This window comes from Coregonus lavaretus (assembly GCF_964263955.1).
Source record: "Coregonus lavaretus genome assembly, chromosome: 4".
In the NCBI taxonomy this organism is placed as follows: domain Eukaryota; kingdom Metazoa; phylum Chordata; class Actinopteri; order Salmoniformes; family Salmonidae; genus Coregonus; species Coregonus lavaretus.
In genome coordinates, this window is record NC_139991.1 from 41584822 (window position 1) to 41609433 (window position 24612).

General features: G+C 40.4%; 2 protein-coding genes across 2 annotated transcripts in view; both read right to left on the reverse strand.

Moving 5' to 3' along the window:
• Positions 1-19376, reverse strand: part of LOC311127426 (unconventional myosin-Vb-like) — an 83456-nt gene extending 64080 nt beyond the window's left edge. Inside the window, exon 1 of the mRNA XM_084159270.1 lies at positions 18937-19376. Coding sequence (XP_084015396.1) covers positions 18937-18963 — 27 coding nt within the window. The 5' untranslated portion in view covers positions 18964-19376. The remainder of the gene's footprint in view (positions 1-18936) is intronic.
• A 2163-nt stretch (positions 19377-21539) lies between these two features.
• cfap53 (cilia and flagella associated protein 53) lies at positions 21540-24551 on the reverse strand. Its single transcript, XM_084160261.1, has 8 exons — positions 24405-24551; positions 23787-24016; positions 23508-23681; positions 23095-23398; positions 22769-22987; positions 22421-22637; positions 22210-22312; positions 21540-22074 (listed from the first exon to the last, which is right to left on the reverse strand). The coding sequence occupies exons 1-8, from the start codon at positions 24477-24479 to the stop codon at positions 21819-21821; spliced, it is 1578 nt and encodes a 525-aa protein (XP_084016387.1). The 5' UTR covers positions 24480-24551; the 3' UTR covers positions 21540-21818.
• Positions 24552-24612: the final 61 nt, after the last annotated feature.

The following is a 24612-nucleotide window of genomic DNA, read 5'->3' on the forward strand; positions in this document are numbered from 1 at the left end:
TCTGGGTCAGTAAAGTTCTCCAATATGTATAGCGTACAGAACAGAGTACTGCCCATCCCCTGAATACAGAACAGCTCAGCATGGGCCCTATCAAACTGTAATTAGGACACCAAGAAAGTACTGAAAACTCCCACCATAACACATACAGAGAACAAAGTCCTTTGAAGAGTTATCTGACTCAGAGAATAAGTTTGGGATGATTCCACGCCAGCGTAGCCTAAATTATTTTGGGTATCTGAAATTGTTCTGGCAATTCTCACATAGAAACTTCATTGGGAGGAAGGAAAATCATGATGAAAGTGGCCATTTTAGGCCCTTTTTAGACCTATACATGCCTCCTGTAAGACCCTATGATCCGTACATGATACAGACAACATCTTGGTGTCATTATACTTCTTATAGTATAAAGACATAATATATAATAGTATAATATGAATAGCTATTATAATATATTATAATAGTATAACATTCTTATAGTATAATAACTTCTCTACTCTAACATATGGAGTATGTCTAGATTATGAAATACAAATTTTCACATACATTTATTCAACATTACAAATATTAATATGAACGTCTCAAAAGTACACTTTTAGATTTTGTTCATTTAAAGTGGAACGGACAGCGTTTTAGCACCATTAAATGTTATTAAAATCTGTTCATATACACCCCCAGGAAGTTTTTATTTATATTAATTTTTTGACATTTGACACGCAAGCACTTAGATATGGTCATTTTCACGTTTTCATAAATTCATAGAATGTTTGGGAATGACGTATAGTAAGACATTTGTGAAAATTCTATAGCAATATAGTGGGTCATAGCCAATCAGAGCTAGAGTAGCTAGGCCTTTATGCAAATAAGCCATCTACAACACGGGGCTGCCATCATTCACTTTGAACTGGACTCTGTGTTTACAGGCATTTGCCAAAAGCCACCTGAATGGATTTCTGCAAATATGTAAATACCACTTGAGTCCTCTTACATTTGGGAACTTTAGTCCTATTGCTCAAACAACCATGAAAAGGTAGGCTCTCTCCCTCAGTTATGCACATCAATAACAACATGATCAACAACTAATTCTAGAGGGAGATGAGCTAAAATCTAACGAGGGAACATTAAATAAACCCTCTCAAACCTTTTCAGCTAGTTGGCCGTCAAAATTGCACTGATAAACAATGGAGAATAGTAGCCTGCTCGTCCTTCTGCAGCTTGCCTGCCAATGCATGCTTGTCCCAACCCACATTTTGACAACTGAATGGGAACTTGCCTGCCCGCCCATTTGATCGATGCCAAATAAATTTGATTGCCAACTAAGGGTGGCTCGTAAATTGCCTCCAGTGTTTCAGAGTGCGCTCTGGGTCATTTGTAAATGCGCTCTGGCACACAGACGAGAGTGCTCTGAAATCAGAGTAAATAGCCAGAGTGAATTTACGAACGCAAGAGATATGCTAACTGGATAACAGTCATTCTAGCTAGCAAAGCGATTCACATTTCTTGCTAGCTAACCAAATGGAACCTGCATCTCTAGCTGTAGCCACTGAAAAACGATATGAGGGGAAAAAGTCGGTCACTCACCCACTCCTCCAATGACATGACATCCTCCCAGCAGCTAGCTAGCTAGCTAGCTAGCTAGCTAGCTAGCTAACGGTAGGATCCGTGTTCTTAGCTTGCTAAATAAATAGCTACATAAATATACGCTAGCCTATTAGCCACGTTATAACTGACTTGTGATCATTGTCCTTGCTAGTTTGATTGTATTGGCATTCCCTGCCTTAGTTACATTCGTCCATTTTTGTAAAAAATATAGTCATTTGACACTGAAACAGTGCATCCCGAATGGGTGGAGGCAACAAACAATGTATCAGGCCAGCTGTAATTTACAACCTGATAGCAATATTTTTTGTACTACCAAGAAATGTATTGGTGAATTATATCAATCATGCATTGAACTGCATCCATCTATTCTGTCAACAATGCCTTACTGTACATCATGGAATTTTGAGTAAAATATAACTTATTTTTAAATGTTCTTATAAAAGTTGGTTTTGGTTTTGAGAAATTTGATATTTTTGACTGATATGATTGTCTGTTTGTTTCATATCTGCAAAGTAGTTAAAACCCTGTCAGTTCCACTTTATTATAATATGCCATTTAGCAGACGCTTTTATCCAAAGCGACTTACAGTCATGTGTGCATACATTTTTACGTATGGGTGGTCCCGGGGATCGAACCCACTACCCTGGCGTTACAAGCGCCATACTCTACCAATTGAGCTACAGAGGACCACAAAGTTGGGAACAATATACTCTAAGTACATTACATTTCCATAGTGGGCTCTCTCCTAATTCTGAAGTTATGATTCAATTCAAGTACATTTTATGAGCACCGCCAACACAGTGAATGGGAAAATGGTTTCAAATGGAACTCCCTCTGCTGGTGATTTGCTGAATGTGCAATCCTAAAGGAGGGCTGTGATTGGTTAATGACCTATAATGTACATTTCTATGTATAAAATGGTTCATATCATTAAAAGTACCAGAGAGCCCACTCTGGAAATTTGACATGTTTGAAGAGTATATTGTTCCAAATAATGTCTAAAAATAAGCAAAATTGTATTAATATTTTTTATGTTGAGTAAATGAATGTTAAAATGATTCTTTCATAATCTTGACATACTCCATATTTGAGAGCACACTATAAGGAGTATAATAACACCCAGATGTTGTCTGTATCATGTACGGTTCATGGATCATAGGGTCTTACAGGAGGCATGTATAGGTCTAAAAGGGGCCTTAAATGGCCACTTTCATCATGATTTTCTCAAAAATGGTTTGTGATACAAATGTAAAAGCATGTAAAACATCCTTCCTCCCAATGAAGTTTCTATGTGAGAATTGCCAGAATAATCGGATACACCAAAAATATTTCCAGGCTATGCTGGCATGGAATCGCCCTTTGTAAAAAAATTGACATGGTAGCACAGTTAAGGTGAAGACCCCTCTCTGTTTTCCCTACAAAATGTGGAGTTAATGAGTAAATGGTTCAGCATGACAACAACAATAACAACAACCTCCTTGTCTGATGCAAATGCAGCCACCCTTGGGGGCTGATTCTCCTTCTTATAAGTCCATTTAGAGATTTTGAAGGGGGACTGACCCTCTGACTGCGCCCCTGTCTCCTTCAATTACCGTCACAAAGGACCTCTACATGTCCCACGGCCCATGGAGCGACCCAGAAAAAAACAACATCAACAAAGCAGGCCAAACATACGGTACTTATGGTATGTAGGCTATGCCTAACATACAGTAGGCCTACGGAGTAGTAGTAGTACTGTATGCCTTTATTAAGAAACCTGGTGCTTAGCCCAGAGCTAAGACACATTTTTGTTTTGAGCTGACCCTCAAATTTAAATTATGAGTTTGTTTCATAAGCTAAGGCATTTAGGAGATATTGAACATTAGGGATTATTTTAGAACATATGCAAGTAATCAATTCTTGCCAGACTTACATAAAAGCCTAAAAGGAGAGCAGTGAGGGCACTAAATGGCAGGTGTTCTTCTCTCTGCAGTTGATGTTCTCTCCTAATCTTTCATGTCTCTCTCACATGGTGTGCTAAGGCATTTGAGGGCAGTGTTCTTGCTAGGTCCTGATCAAACCATCTTTAATTATGGACCAACATAGACAAAGCACAGTAGGAGGAAAGCCAAGCTCCTCTGCCAATGTGAACAAAAGACAGCTAGATCATTTTCCACATTGATTAAACTGGGATTAGTTAGTACCCTATCTGTGCCTCTGTTTAATCATGGAGGTGATTAAACATTCTACAAATTTCAAACTCTTCAACAACTGAGTTGAAATCCAAAATAAATAACTTTATAAGTTGTGCAGCGGGTGTAATCTTACTTCAGCCCATCACTGTTTGAAGAAAGGGCAATGAGACAGTGCCAAATGAATGTGGAACCTAGATGGATAGAGAGCTTTGTGAAGGAGTCTTTTTGCTAAAGACTTCTGTTCTGATGCGATGCCACACCCTGTCCTACCCTAAAACACATCAGCACACATACAATAGCCTAACCACACACTTTTCCAACCCATTCTTCACCTGAGAAACAAAGATCAATCTTGAACGCATATGCTCCAGCATCATTTATACTGAAATTTCCTCTTCTCGATCCATTACACCACTCCTTTCCTCCGTCTCAACATTTACATCACCCTCCTAAACCGAACCAATCTATCCTCTCTGCCCTTAGATGTGGTTCACACAGAAGTAATCAGAATCACAATCACAATACTTGATGACCAAATAACCCTTGATGACCAACTAACCCCGATTCCTGCTTACAAGCAAAAACTCAAACAGGAAGTAGCAGTGATGTGCTCAATACGGAAGTGGTCCGATTAAGCGGATGCTAAGCTACAGGACTGTTTCGCTAGCACAGACTGGAATTTGTTCCGGGATTCATCCGATAACATTGAGGAGTTTACCACGTCAGTCACCAGCTTCATTAATAAGTGCATCGACAACATTGTCCCCACAGTGACTGTAGTGTACATATCCCAACCAGAAGCCATGGATTACAGGCTACATGCGAACTGAGCTAAAGGCTAGAGCTGACGCTTTCAAAGAGTGGGATATTAATCTGGATACTTATAAGAGCCATCAAACAGGCAAAACATCAATACAGGACTCAAATTGAATCCTACTATGCCGGCTCTGACACTCGTCAGATGTGGCAGGGCTTAGAAACTATCAAGGATTACAAAGGGAAACCCAGCCATGAGCTGCCCTGTGACATGAGCCTACCAGACAACCTAAAGGCCTTCTATGCTCGCTTCAAGGCAAGCAACATTGAACCATGCATGAGAGCACCAGCTGTTCCGGACGACTGTGTGATCTCGCTCTCCGTAGCTGATGTGAGTAAGACCTTTAAACCAGTTAACATTCACAAGGCCGTGGGGCCAGATAGAGTAGACTACATTACAGATATCTGCCTATAGTTACTCTAAATTGTATACTGTTGATGAATGTAAGGAAAAAAATATTTTTTAGGCAGTTGTTTGAATTTAGTCTGTTCTGCTATCTCAAACGCTGCTGTGGTGAAACTTTAGTGAAGACTGATCATAATGAAATGAGCCCCCAGCATGTTTCGAATGCCAAGTTCAATGACACTCAGCTGAGTGTGTACCTCTACGCTCCTCTCTTCCAGTCTTACCATTCCACTGTGAAACGAAAAGAAACTCAAAGCATATGAAAAAATGTAATGCTTCCTCGCTGGGCAGAAATAAGTTATTTCCTCATTATCCTAGAAATATGGTTCCCAATTCTTATCAAATAGGACTTTATGTCTTTGGTAATGGAACTGACATGATTTGCAGTATGTTCTGCATCACAGGCCACAGTACTATGATGACAGGTACAGTTAATCAGAATTAAATCACAAAGAAGCAGTTTGCTCAGCAAAAAAGCTGAGCAAACTGCCACCATGATTTTTCCTGGGAAAGCTACAATAGCCAAGACCTCATCTCCATTTCCCTTCTATTGTGCATCAGTCACAGACAGGGTAGTCAAATCATTACCTAGAGTTGGACATTAGCACATTTTCTGTACACCGACAGCTGTTGTTGTGAGTAATACGGTCATTGTTGTTCAATCAGTGCTATTTAGAAGACTAACAATGTTGCCCATGCTCATCAAAAAAAGTGATGCCATTCCTCATTGTTGTGTATAAAACACAGGATCAATAAGGATAGGGTATAATAAGCCTACATTCACTTAGTAATGGCTTTGACTACTAATTAACTGAGCCCTACTCTCGCTCACTCCCTGCCTCTCTTTCTCCCCCTCTCCTTCTGATCACTCCATCACACTTCCAGCAGACCTAATGAAATTACTTTTTTATTACCATCAGCCACTGCACTGGGTCAATTCAATCAGGCTTAGTGTTGGTCCTGCTTGCTTTGCAGATGGGCTGACAAGACACAGAGGAGTTACACAGGGATGTTTATGATCTCGACAAGGAAACATGGAGAATCAGTCTTTATTCTAATGTGTGTGTGTGTGTGTGTGTGTGTGTTCTCTCATGGCCATGGACTGACAGAATTGTCATAGGGGAGGTACTCTATGCTCTGTGTCAAATATTTAGAACAGAAGAGAAGGGAAACTAATAGATAGCCATAGATCAGAGTTGAGGCATCCGATTCATAACAGTGAGAAGAGGCAATAATACATTGGATACAGTAGTACTCCAACCAAATACTACTAATGTAAAGAAAGAGACATAAAACAACCTTTAAAAAACAAGCAGCCAGACAGGTATGGTGGTGATGAGTTAATGTAAGTACACCTATATGGGTGGAGGGAGGGATGAGTAGGGAAATAAGGGGGAGGAGAAGAAAATAACGTCAGAGGAAAAAGTTGCATTACCGGTTTCCCCTGTGACCCTGATGAAGTAATGTTGTTGTGTAATGTCTGACAATAAGTGTTTTAAAATCCCCTTGCCTTTCTGATACTACCAGGATCCATGTCAGTCAACTTACCTAGACTTCAACAGCAACACTGACAGCAACACTGATTAAACTCATGAGAAGTTATAACACTAGTATAACCAGTTATGGAGTGGTAAAATAAAATAGGTGGGTAAACTAGGGCTGTGACGGTCATGGAATTTCGGATGACGATAATTTCGAAGCACACTTCTTTCCTCTCCTCTGCTTCTGATTGCATGTGCTGCCATAGATTATATTTCTGTGTGCTGCTGCTGCACCTTGCTTTCACCTTACTGTGTGTGCTCGTTTGCTACAACACCTTGCTTGTTTCAGCAAGGAGCAACATTGGAGATAATATAAGACAAGTACTGGAAACAATGTAACACTATGAAAAATCTGGGAAACCAGGCCTGGTATTCATAGCTGACTTAGGCTTTTGATAAAGTACGACTGGAATTTATATATAAATGCCTGGAATATTTCAATTTTGGAGAATCTCTTATAAAATGGGGTTAAAGTTATTTATAGTAAACCTAGGTGTAAAATAGTAAATAATGGCTACTTCTCAGAAAGTATTAAACTGTCAAGAGGAGTAAAACAATCGGCATATCTATTTATTTTGGCCATCGAAATGTTAGCTATTAAAATCAGATCCAACAATAATATTAAGGGGCTAAAATCCAGGGCTTAAAAACAAAGGTGTCATTGTACGCTGTTGAATAAAATACTCTGTATTTATATCCCGAAAGAAATAAATAATCTCACTACAATATATTTTAATAGAAAGTTAGCAAAAATGGATAAGATCTTGCTACCATGTAAAGGAAAATACCTGTCTATTTGTGGAAATATCACCCTGATTAACACTAGTCATATTTGCTTATGGCCTTGCCTACACCTAGCAACTTTTTATTTTTATTATATGAGCAAAAAATATTTTGGAATGGCAAGCCAGACAATATTAAATGGGCATATTTATTATTAAATATTAAAGCATTAGACCTTTCACTAAAGGCTTCAGTCATTTAAAAAAAAAAAGGGTCTCTAGCAGATTAGTAAGAATGTCTCACCCCCCATGTTCACGAATGGCCTTTTTTTTTTACCTTTATTCAGATTACAACCTCAACAAAATATCGCTATTTTTAACACAAGCCATAGAAAGTTGGTTGCAATTTCAGTTTAATCCACCAGAAAAGACAGAACAAATAATAACACAAATATTATGGTTAATAAATATACTAATTGATAAAAAACCAAATAAAAGGTATAATATTTGTAAATGATATCATAAATAGGACTGGTGGAGTAATGTCACACATGCAGCTTACAAAAATATATGGAAATGTTTGCTCTACCCAAAATTACAACCAACTAATTGAAGCATTACCGCAAAAATGGAAGAGGCAAGTGGAAGGGGTAAAAAGTAAGGAAACTTGTCTGTCGGCCCTGCATTAAAGACCAAAATTGGTTAAAAAAAATTGTGATAAAAAAAAAAAAAGTATACCATTTTCATTTAAGGACAAAACAATTGACAGCTGTGCCACATAGATTGCAAAATAGTTGGGAAGAGATTTTTGATTTAACGATTCCATGGCACATGGTTTATGACCTGATACACAAAATGACGCCGGATTCAAAACTTTATTATACAAAATTCTTGCAACCAATAGAATGTTCTATACAGTGCATTCGGATAGTATACAGACCCCTTGACTTTTTCCACATTTTGTTACGTTACTGCCTTATTCTAAAATTGATTAAATTGTTTTTTCCCCCCCTCATCAATCTACACACAATACCCCATAAATGACAAAGCAAAAAAATGATTAGAAATTTTTGCAAATGTATTAAACATAAAAAACTGAAATATCACATTTACATAAGTATTCAGACCCTTTACTCAGTACTTTGTTGAAGCACCTTTGGCAGCAATTACAGTCTCAAGTCTTCTTGGGTATGACGCTACAAGCTTGGCACAACTGTATTTGGGGAGTTTCTCCCATTCTTCTGCAGATCCTCTCAAGCACTGTCAGGTTGGATGGGGAGGTTCACTGCACAGCTATTTTCAGGTCTCTCCAGATGTTCGATCGGGTTCAAGTCCAGGCTCTGGCTGGGACACTCAAAAGTGCTTCAACAAAGTACTGAGTAAAAGGTCTGAATACTTATGAAATTTAATATAATTATTTTTTAATATACATTTGCAAATATTTCTAAAACCTGTTTTTGATTTGTCTTCATGGGGTATTGTGTGTAGATTGAGGAGGGAAAAAAACAATTAAATCAATTTTAGAATAAGGCAAAATGTGGAAAAAGTCAAGGTGTCTGAATACTTTCCGAATGCACTGTATGTATGTATGTATGTATGTATGTATGTATGTATGTATGTATGTATGTATGTATGTATGTATGTATGTATGTATGTATGTATGTATATATATATATATATATATATACACACACACACACACAGTACCAGTCAAAAGTTTGGACACACCTACTCATTCAAGGGTTTTTCTTTATTTTTGCTATTTTCTACATTGTAGAATAATAGTGAAGACATCAAAACTATGAAATAACACATATGTAATCATGTAGTAACCCAAAACGTTTTTTTAAATTAACAGGTGTGCCTTGTTAAAAGTTTGTGGAATTTCGTTCCTTCTTAATGCGTTTGAGCCAATCAGTTGTGTTGTGACAAGGTAGGGGTGGTATACAGAAGATAGCCCTATTTGGTAAAAGACCAAGTCCATATTATGGCAAGAACAGCTCAAATAAGCAAAGAGAAATGACAGTCCATCATTACTTTATGACATGAAGGTCTGTCAATACGGACAATTTCAAGAACTTTGAACGTTTCTTCAAGTGCAGTCGCAAAAAACATCAAGCAGTATGATGAAACTGGCTCTCATGAGGACCGCCACAGGAATGGAAGACCCAGAGTTACCTCTGCTGCAGAGGATAAGTTCATTAGAGTTACCAGCCTCAGAAATTGCAGCCCAAATAAATGCTTCAAGTAACAGACACATCTCAACATCAACTGTTCAGAGGAGACTGCGTAAATCTGGCCTTCATGGTCGAATTGCCACAAAGAAACCACTACTAAAGGACACCAATAAGAAGAAGAGACTTCCTTGGGCCAAGAAACACGAGCAATGGACATTAGACCGGTGGAAATCTGTCCTTTAGTCTGGAGTCCAAATTTGAGATTTTTGGTTCCAACCGCTGTGTCTTTGTGAGACCCAGAGTAGGTGAACAGATGATCTCTGCATGTGTAGTTCCCACCATGAAGCATGGAGGAGGTGTGATGGTGCTTTGCTGGTGACACAGTCAGTGATCTATTTAGAATTCAAGGCACACTTAACCTGCATGGCTACCACAGCATTCTGCAGTGATACACCATCCCATCTGGTTTGCGCTTAATGGGACTATCATTTGTTTTTCAACAGGACAATGACCCAAAACACACCTCCAGGCTGTGTAAGGGCTATTTGACCAAGAAGGAGAGTGATGGAGTGCTGCATCAGATGACCTGGCCTCCATAATCAACCGACCTCAACCCAACTGAGATGGTTTGGAATTTGGACCGCAGAGTGAAGGAAACACAGCCAACAAGAGCTCAGCATATGTGGGAACTCCTTCAAGACTGTTGGAAAAGCATTCCAGGTGAAGCTGGTTGACAGAATGCCAAGAGTGTGCAAAGCTGTCATCAAGGCAAAGGGTGGCTACTTCGAAGAATCTCAAATATAAAATATATTTGTTTAACACTTTTTTGGTTACTACATGATTCCATGTGTTATTTAATAGTTTTGATGTCTTCACTATTATTCTACAATGTAGAAAATAGTACAAACAAAGAAAAACCCTTGAATGAGTAGGTGTGTCCAAACCTTTGACTGGTACTGTACAAGTATACATAAAAAAATATATATATGGGGGATTGGAAATTAGACCAGCAGACAATTACATTGATGGAAGCTACAATCTATCTGCAATATTAAAGCTGATCTACCCCCTAAAAAAACAACAACAAAGGAGCAACAAAGTTTCATCATGTTGTTAAGAGTCCATGTTACCGCAAAAACGTACTCAACAGCACGAATGCCCGGCCGTCCCGTCTTCAGTCAGCTGTTCGTAAAAAAATAAAAGAAATAATAATGATTTTGTAAAAATGTTTAACGGTTATGATGGTTATTTTATTTTAATGACGGTCTTCATTCATAACTGTCAGGTTATACGGTAATTGTGCCAGCCCTAGGGTAAACGCCGATCACTGTAAAGTAAAGCTCCCTATACTTTTAATGCATTTTTCCACAAAAGTTGGGAAAAGGCTCGCTCAAAATAAAAATAAAAAGGTGTGTAAACAGCATTTATGTTCCACTACACCACTGACTATAAAACTGGATAGTTTGGGGGCCATATTATTACAAACATCATATCAATGATTTAAAAAATGAAATAAAATTACAGCTAGACTAACCTTTGGGCTGTCGACTCAAATATTGAGGCAAAGAATATTTCCATTGTCATTTTTGTGAACTATTAATGATTTATAACAGTAGGTGAAAAGTTATTCTCTTCTTATCTATGGGATAACTTGGACTCTGAGCGCAGTAAATTGGAAAACCTCTAATAAAAATCAGTTGTGAGGAGAGAGACAGAGAGACAGAGGGACAGAGAGACAGAGAGACAGAGGGACAGAGACAGACAGAGAGAGAAAGAGGTTAACCTGAAGAGACTACTCTCGGGTTTCAGTTAAAGCCCCTTTATAACTGCTGAAGTAAATACACACAGGTAAGATGCAAACCCTGAGAATGGAGCTAGCTACTGTACAGGTGTTCTATCCTTCCTCTCCAGTGCTGCTAATGCCCCGCCCTGCTATGATGTGTGTGTCAGCACAATGACTAGTACTACAGCGTCAGGTGAAACCTGCTGCCTGGGTGTTGCCAATAGGAAGTCACTTCCATAATCCCTTCCTCCAGGAACTTTGACCTGTCTGTTTATCAGAAAAATAGAGAAACATTTAGGTGTTAGGGAGAAATGCTGAGAATGTTAGCTAGCATGATCATGAGGCAGGCAGGTGGAATAAAGGTTTTCCTGGAGTGCTTGGTTGTACAAAGGACATGACAAATGTTCTTAAGCAACAGACTTGCTGCAGATAATTATCAAGAGATATGCTTGATAAATCAAATGATGTGGTGTTAAAAACATGTCACCCTTTTCAGTAGCATTCGACCACAAAACTAAATGCTAATCACTTTGGGCCCTATTCAGACTGACTTAACATGGACTTTGTTTTATTGACTAAAGTCCATGTTAAGTCTACTTACAGTATCTCAAGTCTGAATCGGGCCCTTTTAGAATAGCCTACATAGGACATCGTTGCTATATACAACTAGTATCTCCCTGACAGACATTTGTGGGCTGACAAGCGACTCTACAGTACAACTTCTGAGTAATGTTACAGTTACAAGCCCTATGAGGGACAATATAACCCCAGGGAGAGGAACACACATGCAAAACACACCAACACACACCTGGCTTTAAGCTCAACTCCCTGAAGAACCAAGAGGTTGTTGTTTACCAGCTTCTCTATGTGCTGTACAGCAACTTCCTGCTTTATGGTACAATTCTCTTCCTCTGTTTTGTGCCTTACATTTTTACAGTTAACTTCCCTTCAGCTACGATACAGTAGAACCGAAACACGGACCCTCTTACATACAGTAGCCAAGCTTATACTTGTGAGTTTAGGACACTGGGGTCTTGAGTAAAGAAATGTCTGTTTGGGCCTGTATGAAAAAGCTTTTAGAATAGCCTGCAAGATATGGCTTATGTTGGCGCTGAAAGTAAGTGGCTCACTGACAGCACCTTATTACCGGTTTATGAAAGGAAAGTACTGCACTGGCATGTCTAATAAACAATGCATGGAGTAGAATTACAGCATTATCTAATACCTTTTGACATCTTGCAATGGTGTTGTTTAACATTAGCTGACTGCTGCCATTTAGCAACAAGGACTTGTCAATACTGCTACATTAAGTAGGAGGTGAGAGTTCAAACAATTCAAATATCGCAATGATAAATGGGAAAAACATAGGCCTTCCAATAGGCTGGGATACAAGCCTATTAGAAATAAGTGATGGAGCCAAAATTGTCATCTTACTATCATCATTGACTCTGAACAGAGGGCAGGTTTAGGTTAAATTCACTCCAAGGCACCACCTAGCCCAAACTGTAGGGGGTTAGTGGTGACTCTAAATAATCCCTCTCTAGAAGGCCCACAGCCTGACTAAACACAAAGAAACAACATTCCACCAGCAGACCAAACACACAGTCAGGGGGTAGGCCTAATTACTATTGGTCTGTAATGATATCACAAAATATACAGATGATGTACATAATGCAAGGTAGATAGTAGATCGATTCAGCATGTGTCGTCTGTGTTTTGACCACAACATAGTAAACTAAAAATAATCTGTGTGCCAGCTGGTACAGCCGTTGATCACAAAACAGATGGAATCGTAGGATTTGTCTTTATTCTGGATTACTGGGCTTCATGTTAGGGGCCTGCAGAGAGTGTGAGTGGGATGGACCAGGAGGATCATAGCTTATTAACTGAGGAGTGCAATTTGAGGACTGTTACTGTACTTCAATCCAGTATCAAAACTAAATCTAAAAGCTAAATGGATTCCTAATCGGAAGACTTTGAACTGGCCCAGCGAGATAGAATTGACATGAAGAATCTACTTATACAATATCATTCACAGACAGGGTAGAATATTGCACAGAGATGTCACACAATGCAAGGTAAAAGGTCATGGATGAAAGCACCGAGCAGGAATGACTAGAGAGGAGAAATACTCAGATGAAAATGCATACAGGTGTGTCTTTAGTGTTTTACAATGATTTCACAGTCCTATTTTTATTAACAATACACAAAGGAAAATGTTAAGAAAAGGTTTGACATCAGTCAGACCATCTCGTTCTCAGTTAATGATTCACAAGACAAAGCTTGACTGGTCTGTCCCTGAGTAAACACATGAGAGACAGAGGGAAGTAACTAGTAAATAAGTATAACAATATTGAGGGAAAGGTGGAACCTGTATGTTTGGACAGAGAACTGTAACAGCCATTCACTCAAGTCAAAAGTTGAGTAAAGGGAACACAAACTAAATCCATGAGTTCTGAAGAAAACAACAATGCAGCTATTTTTGTAATTTCTGCAGAGGAATGTGGAACTAGAGTTTGAGTCATGGAGAATTAGTGACAAATAACGTGTGTAACCTGATTCGGTTTTCTTTCCAATAACACCTGCAATGTATGACTCCACACTTCACTTCAAAGACATCTCTTTCTCAATAGTTTGGCTAGGTTTCTTCTATCCCAATAATGGACTAAAGTAGCCTAACGTTACTCCTTATAGTCCAAGGACCTTACATGTTCTATTTAGAGGCGAATTGGCTCTGGCTGCCAAAACAGCCAATTACTCCACATAAACATGAATCGAGTCTCAACTGTGATACGGTTCTAGAAACACAAAGCCCTCTACTTTCATATCACATAGAAATGATTTCACAAATGCAAAATATACACTTAATGTACGCTGTTTTAACTGGTTTTAACACAGTTGCAGCCGACAGCATTTTTCAGTGACAACACTCTGTCTTCCGTTTACACACAGCTGTTCGGAGACACAGATATCTAATTAGCACAGGTAGTCTTCCATCTCTTTTCCATCAACATTGCTGTAACATGGAAATATGGTCATGTGGGAACCCTAACCCTATAAAAGGTGTGTAGTAATTGAACCTTTTATTTTTTGAAAATTATTTATTGCTGATATGAAAGACACGTTCCTTGTGTTTCCAAAACTGTGCCGCAAGTGATGAGTGTTAATGTTTAGAGCAAGCGTCAGGGCTCTTAACAAAACTCCCCCGGCCAGAAGACACTATCGTCACTAGTCGCTAAAGGTAGATAGTGTCTATGAATGGGCTAGGTTTCTTCCTGAAATGAGTCATTCCAGTGATGCACACAAATCTTCTAGGTTAATCAACGCGTAGGCCTACACCACAAGGAACTATAATATTTTCTAACAATTGGAACAAATTGTTTACACAACAATCTATGTCAGACAGTAGGCCATCAATTGTCTGTAATGTGTGTAATGGTGTCAGCTCAAGTTATTGTTGCATGTTCATTGAACTGTGGGCCCCACAGTTCTGCATAATAGACTAGTGGCAAGGCCCCCAAAATGTTTACATACCCCTACCCGAGGTATAACAAAACACAACCACGTTTTTCCATATCTCTAAGGTCTCTCCTATATATGAAATGGATGGTTGTATAAAAATATTTTACAGCAAAAGCGGTTAAATTGATAGATGTTGTGGCACACCCCCTTAACTCAAACAGTAAAGAATAATGCCTGGCTGGAAGGGGGTGGGCCACATAAGCTCATGTAACCCAATATTGCAAACTCTGATATTGCTAAAATTTCGAATAGAGGGAGACAGTTATCTGCCCTACATACCTGTAAACACACAGATACAATAGACGGATATAACAACTACGAATATTTATGATGAACTTCACTTTTTGGTAGCTGTTCAATAGACAACTTTCGAAGTCACATTTGCGCTCATTCAGTGCTGTATGGTCCTGCCTGGAAAAAATACATAGTTACACGTTCTTTGATGTTGTGGCTATTGTAATTGGCTCAAGGAAAACAATGACATAAAAACCTTTGGGGTCCAAGGTTCCTTAAATAATTTTGTATCTTTAACGCCTAGTCTTGCAATTAAGTCAAAGGGGCAATCACAGATTATCTTTATATTTTGCCTCAAATCCAATATGGCGTCCAAAATGTAATTATGGCTGCCATAATAACATTTGATGAAGGTTAAGGCATTTATTTATTTTTTACAATTGTGTACAACCCTCATGCCTATAAAGACTGTTGGTGTGAATAAATTGTATTCTGAATTCAATATCGCCAACATGATTACACTCAAACACCTTAGCCTGCATATAATTAGCCCTTATTCATTTTGATTGTGTTATTCTGTCTTTAAAATGGTTTCATAAGGCTCTTGGTATATCTAGGACAATTAGTGGCACTGCCATGCCTCTGTTGTGTTTGAATAGCCACAATGTGCGTTCATGTTTGAATCTCATTCATATCAATAATGTGCAATACCTTAAAATATAATAACAAGCCTTTCACAACATACACAGCACACAGTAGCATAACCAAGTTACAGGAAAGCAACTGTAATAAAACAGTCAGCTACTGTAGTAGTGTAGAAATACAGCCCTCTTTTCCCCACTAAAACTAAGGGTGCAAGGTTGATTCAAAGTCTTTGAGGTAACCAGGTCATGAGTGTGTCAAAGGGTGAGGAGACAAAGTAGCCAGTGGTGGTTGTAGTTCTGGGGCCTGACCAGCTTGCACAGCTAACTGGTCATTCTGGGCAAGCTGCGACAAGGGTAGTATCCTTCCTGTATGACTGGCGGGGTATTGGTGCTGTGGGGTGATCAGTTTCCATTTCTGCAGTTTGCTATAGGCAGTCAGCAGATCGAGCTTGCATACCAAAGAGACCGATTGACTAACTGGAATTTTATCCCAGCCTGAATGTTGCTGGGGATACTCCAGTAGTGGAAGGGTTGGTTGTCTGGTTGTGAAGGAAAGTCTGTGAAAGGGCTGTCACAACAGACTTGCCTTTAGATTTTTCCAATGCCTAAATAGCAAAATGTCATGCAGGTCACGTCCTACATATTTCTTTGTATTCCTTTGGAAGTCAGGTAGGATGATCATTTGGCCAATATTAACTGTGGGTGGTTGGCATTTATTACCGATCTGGAGAGTGACAGAACCTGTGAGGGTGACCTCAGGATAGAGGTTAGTTAGAGTGTAGCTAGGTCATAGACTATGACTAAGAAGCGTTGGTTGTGAGGGGCATAGCACAGCTCCACAAACATATACATTTGAAGATGATCCCTGGGCTTTGATGGACAGTAAAAGGGTTGCAGAGGAGGTGGAGCTGACCAAGCATGGTGCACAAAGACTACTATCTCACAGTCAATCCCCAGCCACCATAAACGATCACATACAGCAAGTTTTACCATCCTAAGGTGCCTCATTTGCCATATTGACATATGTCCTTATAGGAATGTGGGGATTATGCAGTTTCCCAGACCAAAGCATGAGTCACCCCAGCATAAAAGGCCATTCTTCACATGCAAGTCCAGTTCAAGTATCACATGGCTTGGCCAGCCATGGTTGGTAGCCAAATAAAGTAGGTACATATGAGGACAATGCACACCAGCAATTTCCAGACAGCATTTTGGCTGTTGAATGGCCTCCTGACATGTGGCAGTCCAGTTCCATGGTGTCTCCGTCTCTAGTAACTGCCTGAGGGAAGGACTGATGGTGTAGTGGGCCTATCAAGGACAGTTCTGGGAGATCCAGGATGGCATGTGAAGGCCCAATAAGTTTATGGCATTTCTTGTCAATGAGTGTCAGGTTGTGTTGGTTCATTGTAGTGAACATCTGCCTTCTGAGCTTGTCATGTGTGGTTGCATCCTCCCCATACACCATAACTGTCACCAAGTCAAGATATACGGCAACTCCAGGGAAGACAGCCAGGATGGTGGACATGATTGTCTGGAAGACGCAATGAGCCAGCTCAACCTAAACAGGATAAGAGTGCACCAGAACATCCCAATGTGCATCAGAAATGCAGTGAGCCAGCAGAAGGTCATGTTGGATTCAGGCAGACATATTAAACTAGCAATGAATCAAAGCTCACTTCTAAATGATAAGGAGGTGACTTAAGAGCCCAATCCTGGAGGTGCAAGTTATACCACAGTGGGGGCAAGTTGTAGAGCTAGGGAGAGGGTGTCAGAGTCCAGGGTTAGATTATCTTTCCTGTTGTTGGAGCCTCCCAGTTGCCTCATTGATCCTCAGAGGCTTGTGACTTGGTGTTGCCATGCCAAGCAGTCTGCTGCCTTTTTATATATCCAGACAAAGGTGTTTGAGTGTATATGGTGGGCATATTGAATTCCTAACATAGTTGAAGTACACAAACATTTTCTTGAGTACAGGTTATAAGTACAGTACACAAATCGGACATTTCTCATTTAAAACGTGTACATATACAGGTAATTAAACCACCATTTAATAGTAATGTGGCAGCCATATTGGATTTTGGACACCATATTGGATTTGGAGTCAAATCTAGGGGGGCCCCCTAATGTATTTCCAAGAGTAGGGGCTAAACATATCAAATCCACAGAGGAACCTTTGGCTGGAAAAAAAGACAGTTTTCAGTGTCTGAGCCCACTTGTCTTAGAGCTGATTACACTAGCCACAACATAAAAAAATGTTTTTACTGTATGCATTTTTGTCAAGCAGGCCCAAGTGAAGTTAACATTCATCATAATTACTCATAGTTTATATTTTCATGCTATTGTATCTGTGTGTTTACAGGTCTATATTTCCAAGATGCATTAAGATATGCCAATGTTGTTTGTTTGTGTATGTAGGGCATTCAATTGACTACTTGTATTCTGCATTTTGGGTTGAGCTTATGTGGCCAAGCCCCCACTCCAGCAGCCAAACATTATTCTGCACTGTTTGAGTTAAGGGGGTGTGTCACAATATCTATCAATTTAACCACCTCTCCAGTAAAATATTTTTATACAACCATCCAATTCATACATGAGAGACCTTAGTGATATGGACAAATATGGTTGTGCTTTGTTATACCTCGGGGTGGGGGTATATCAAAAACTAAAGCCCTTTTTGAGGATTGGCCACAAGCCTATGAGTTACTGCATAAAGCATGTTACTTCCAGAAATAGAATATTGACTCAATCCATGATTACCACGCCTCATTTGACCCTCTTCACAAAGCAGCTTCAGCATAATTTGTTTGCAATTATCCCATGTTCAAAACTCACTGCCGTCTGAGAGATACTGTACAATCAGATTATGAATGCGTTGACTCACTCACTTTCCTTTAATAAAATATAGTTATTTTAGCTGAAGACTAGTCATATTGAAACTGAATGATTTTACTATTATGGACACAACTAGGTCCAGCAGTAACCCACAAGGCTAGAAGACAAAACAGTAGGATACAACCTTACACCGATACCAGACCGAAACTAAACTTGTTCGTGCACCTATCAAACAAGCTGCAATGACAAGCAGAACTGGGATGGCTGGCGCTCGAGGCACGATTTCTTCCTGAACACTTGTCATTACACCTGCATTGAAATACATGACATCCCAGCAGGAAACTGGCTACAATGGCGAATTCTACAATTAAATCCTTTATAGATGTGGCGGCCCAAAAGGTTGCCAAAGGAATTACGCAACAAGAAATTGACCTGGATAGGAGAAAGAAGTGTATATACACAAAATAAATTACTGTACAAAACACTCACCTTTGAATATAACTCGTTCACGGACATGGTCCAACAACAAGCGCACTCTCTCCAACACTATCAACGAAACCTGAAAAGTAACTGCGCCGTTTTATAAATGACAATATCTCATAATTGTTGATAGTCCCATAAAGTGTTTTTCATCTAATTAGAAGTTTAATTTGTCGTCATATTCCCGAGTGTCGTCGTCCAGAGTTGAGTTAAATATGTTAGCCACTTCCGACCCTTTCCTGGTCACGGACGGCAGGTGTCTTCCCGTGGATGAGTTGCAGAACAACTCAGTTTTGCTTGATCCCCCTTATATTACTCAAAAATGAAAAACGCCAACAAATGACGACTGGATATGGGTAGCCAGCCCCAGTGGGTTATAAATGCAAATACATACACTAGAAATAGTTTAACAATAGCTTCCGTTTAGTTCCTCGCCGTCGTATCCCATGGACTGGCAATGGCTCAGACTGTACGGCACGAGACCCCATCTGGCTCATCAGGGCACTACAATTGATTCCACCCTCTAAATTAGAACGACCATAAACAGTTGGGGTACCATGGTGGACTGTGGGGGGGTTGATCCCATTATGGGTTTAGGTCATAATGTTAAATTTAAGACTTCTAATATAGGCCTATGTGTAATGAAATTAATGCAACTTTTTGCTCCCCCCACAAAATCTTTCTGAATAGCAAAGGTATGGAGAATTAATTACTATGATTTCCTGAACTCAGTGGACCTAGTAGCCTAGTTCAAGGCAAGCATTAACAAGTCAGAGTGTTATCTTTGATTGTAGTAGTACAATCTGTGACAGGAACTAGGCTGGTACCTGAAGCATATAAAAATGTTGTACTTCAATTTGAAGTTTTATGTCCATGACAGCTGCAAGGTTACAATATTTGGGGAATTTAGACTTTATAAAAGACAGCATCATTTATACATCCTGTTCCGCATTTAGTCCCACTATGATCAACAATATCACAAAATACAACATGCACTGTAGGTCTAGAGCACTAGTATGTTACCTTGCAGTAAAGTACATAGTCAATCTTCCCCTCTTGTCTCTTCATTATGGTGTTATGTTCCTTCACTTGCCTTTTCATTATGGTGTTATAGTCCTTAGATACAGTATGTAGTAGAATGTTCTGCTACTCTATTCAGAGGTAGCTGTGATTATTCCATGTTCCAGATCATACTGTTATCAAGACATCATTGTCAGTAGGCTATTTCAAGACTGCCTGAGCAGAAGACAGAACAAAAAAACTCCATTCCAATATCAGGCCATGACTCCACTCCCAAACCACTCCTTCTGCAGGTATGGGATGTTGATTGACTTCACCTACCAGGCTGCTATATGGAATCTGAAAAGTAGGCAGGCACAGTCAAAATACATTCCACCCATTAAAATTATTAAAGAGAACAGAGATCACAGATGGAACAGGTCACAAGGAAAATGACTAGTAATGTGTTATTTGCTAATGTGGTTTACAAATGTCAATCCATGCCTTGTACAAGAATACACAATTATTTTTCAACATTCTACAATTTGTACTGTATACATTCTACTGAAGTTCACATTGAACTACAGTAGAATGAATAACTAGTACTGATAAGGAAAAGGGTTTGTGTTATTATGAAATAGGCCTAAAACAGTCAGTTACAAAGAGGATAGACATTACTCAGTGCTTGTGAAATATTTTCCACAGAAATCCATTTGGAGAGTTGTGTATGCTCATTCCACAGCAACAGCAGGTGGTCCTAATGTTGGGGCTAACACCATGGGTTGCTTTGGGAAATGACACTGAGATAATAGAACACAATGCTTTGACATGCCGCTAACAGCCTGTTCTGGTAATTCAGTCAGACTAACCACTGAAGTCCTATCATCTGCTCAACTGCCTACTGTTATGCATCATGGGCTATCATAAAAGGTATGTTCCATGTGATGAGGCTAAGCATAATAGACTTAATGGCAGTATGGCACAAACAAAAAAAAACTCCAGTTAGCCGAGTTGGGTGATACAATAAGCTTTTAGTCCAATTCTTATTTCTGGCACCACTACCTCATGCCTTATTTAACATGCTAATTACAGGCACATCTGATTTTTGCTTGGCAGATTTATATAGCACATGATGCATTATCTTAAATGTCACACACACTTTCACATTCTACAATAGTTTTTCTTGTACCTTTCTCTGCCTTCACTTGTAACTATATCCAGAGAAAGCAACTTAAGCTCATGACACACAATGTATTTCACAGACTTTATCCCTGTATTACCCAACAATGTTATGCTTGCCATCACGTGAGATTACATTCCAGTGAAATGCAATCCAGACAGACACTGCTTTCTTCATGTGTATGCAGGCAGGCCTCTGCCTCCACAGTAATATTATGCAATTGCAAATTGACTTATCCTTAAATAGGTCAATTTAATATACCAACAATGTGCTCAAAAAGAGTTCCTCAAATTGAACTGAAAAAAATGAATTCACAGCGCTACCTACTGAACAAAATATGAACAGCTATATTCCTGGGAAAATCCTCCATCAATTTATGCAATATAGCACTCTGCCAAGGAGCAAAATAGAAACATGTCCTGAACTCAGCATTATGATTAAACTTTTTTTATTTGCATTTAATATCCATTAGCCATTTTCTGAGAAACTTGGACAGCTAATTTTCGATTTGTCTTAAGAGGATTACACATAGAGCACTGGTCGGAGATGTGTGTTTGTGAGGTAAAAAAGGGTTAGGCATGTGTTCGTGTGGGTGTATGATTGTTAGAGATTAGTGTGTATGATTGTTAGAGATTAGTGTTTGTGTACGTTGGTTGAATTATGAAAGTACGTGTTCCCTGCCGAGCCAGGCCATAAATGCATTTGCTTTACTTCACATGCTAGGATACTCCAAGCTAAACTGTCCCTGAGGGTTAGTGGAAGAGGTTCTCCTGAAGGGGTGGACAGCCCTGGTGTGTGAGGTAGGCCTGGAGAGGATCTCCTGCATCTTCCTGTTGTACTGCTCCTGGTAGACAAGGCCCTGCTGGTGCTCCTGCTCTGTCTGAGACCTCCCCTCATCACGCAACTGCTGCTGGTACATCATCTGGGCCAGCAGGTCTGCCTGGAACTCCTGACAGCCCTGTCTCACACTGGGAGAGGAAAGCAGAGATATTTATTAATTGTGAAGACTTCTGCTGTGTGTGAAAGAAGGTACAATTCCTCTCACAGAATGTGTATTCCTGTGAGAGGACGCATATCAGAATATTTGATCAGACTATGCATACCGAGTTTTCTCTTCCTCATCCAGCAGTTTGTTCTCCTGTATGGTTTTGTTTAGCTCGTCTCTCTCCTCAGCCAGCTGAGCCTGTTTCTGCTTGTTCAAATCCACTAAAGAAGAAGCACAAATACACAAGCACACACACCATGAGACCACATCCCATAACAGTATCTCATGCCCAAGTGACAGATATGCTTCCCTCTCCTCCGCTTTCTTACATTTCTCCTGGATCTGCAGGCGGCGTGTGTCCATCACATCCTTCATCAGCCTATCCCTGGCCTGTTTCTCTTTGTGACACTGCTCTGCCCTCCGGGTCCAGGTCTGCTTTAGCTCCGCCTCGATCAGCTGCTCTGTCTCCACCTCCTGTCTCTTCTGCTCCTCAAGCTGATCGCCCAGGTACTGCTGGTACCTACTCTGCTCCTCTCGCAGCTCAAGCTGTGAAACACACACACACACACTCAGTCAGTTCTCCTCTGCCTCTTTACATTTCATAAGATGTATTTTTGTGTGCCAAACAGAGTGACAATGTGGTAATTTAACATGCTAATACGACTCCACTTTCCCACCTTCCTCGTGACCTTGCCCTGTTTCTCATCTCTCTCCTCCGTCAGCAGCTGCTCCAGGATGCTCATGTCCAGCGCCAGCTCATCCTGCTGCTCCCTGGCCTGGCGCTTCATCTTCAGCCTCAGAGAGTGGTCCAGCAGCCTGCGTCGGCTCTCCTGACCTTGGAGCTTCTGACGGCGCTCTCTCTGCTCCACCAGACGCAGCATCTCTCTCTGCTCCCTCTGGGGGACACACAGAGGAAAAACAGAGGGCTCAATTAGTGATCACAAAGCAGAAACCCACTTAGATACAGAGAGAAACATCTCAGCTATAGGCTGAATTAGCCTACCAGTAGCTGGGCCTCCTCCTCTTTGAGCTGCTTGGCCTGTTCTCTCTGCTGCTCTGCAGCCTCCATCTGAACACGCAGGTAGGCCAGCTGCTGCAGGTTACTCTCGCGTTGCCTCTGTGCCTCCTGGCCCTCCCGCTCCTCCTTGGCTCGCCGGTCGCTCTCCCACAGATGAGCAAAGAGCTGCTCCTCCTCCTCTTTCTGCCGCTGCGCCACCAGCCGTGTACGTAGCTGCGCAGCCCGCTCAGTGCAAATTTCGTCCTGCCTGCGTCGAGTCTGTTCAGCCCGGAGCTCCTCACTCTGCTCTCTGAAATTGTTCCATTTAAAAATCTATTTGTATAGAGGTTTGAACACACATATAGAAAAGAAAGCTGCAACATTGTCTAGTAGAAACTCCCTTTAGGTGTTTTCTCTACCTGAATAGCTGTTCAAGCTTGTCTTCAACCACACTTAGCCTTTCACTCTCCCTCCTCTCTCGCAGTAACTTGGCTCTCTCTCGCATCTTGGCTTGTTTCTCCAGCACTGTCTCCTTCTTGGTCTCCATTTCTCTCAGGAGTTCCTTCTCCTCTGCCTCCAACATATCGTGCAGTCTAAGGGAGACAGGGGTGATAGACAGACATGGAGCAATTGAAATACCTCTATAAAAAAAAATGATCAGCTGTTATGGGAACTCAACCAAAAGATTTGTCACAGACCTCTCCCTCCTCTCATCAATGCTCATCTGATACTGCCCCATGGCATCTTTGACCCGTCTCTCAATGGTTCCCAACACAATGCGCTGGTCAGAGTTCTTCTCCCAGCGCGTCTTAAGGTCACAGGTGTTCTGGTACTTGGTGAACTCCAACACCTTGTCCCGGGCCTCCTCCTGTTTCCTTCTCTCCAGGATGAGGTAGTCTGGAGGCCTGGATGATGGGAACCTCGCCCTCTGGAAAATGTTGGTGAAGGTTTAGTAATTATGTTTATGAGGGGCAGCAGTTTCTCCTGACCAAGTGACCTGGCCAAGGAAAACACCAGGCCCTAGTTATTTGCTTTAACTAAAACATTGTACAGAACTGTCAGACAGGAATCTCTCTGGCTACAGTACAACTAGGGGCTAGTTTTCCAACCCAGTTCAATTGGGGTCAGGAAAAAAACATTAAAAAAAATAATTGCTAGATATGCTTACTCTCTTAATTTTACAAAAAAATAAATTTGTTTAGCTTTGTACAACATGTAGCTAAGCTTATTAACGTTAGCTAGCTAGCTAACTAGTTTACGGTAGGTTTCTTACTAGCTAGGATACTAACGTTAACTAGCGTTTGTACTGAACTTACCACAGCCACTGAATGAGGTGTTGGTCCGGTAAACTCGCGACATTGCGGCTTATTTCTAGTCTGACTGGCCAACATATTTGGATACAAAACAAGCTTCTTCCAGCCAGATACTTCTATTTGTCCTGCATTCCGTCAAGTTTCCCAACTGTTTCACATGGACCTTGACGAGGAGTCTCTCGGCGATTTTGTTGACGGAACTAGTAAAATG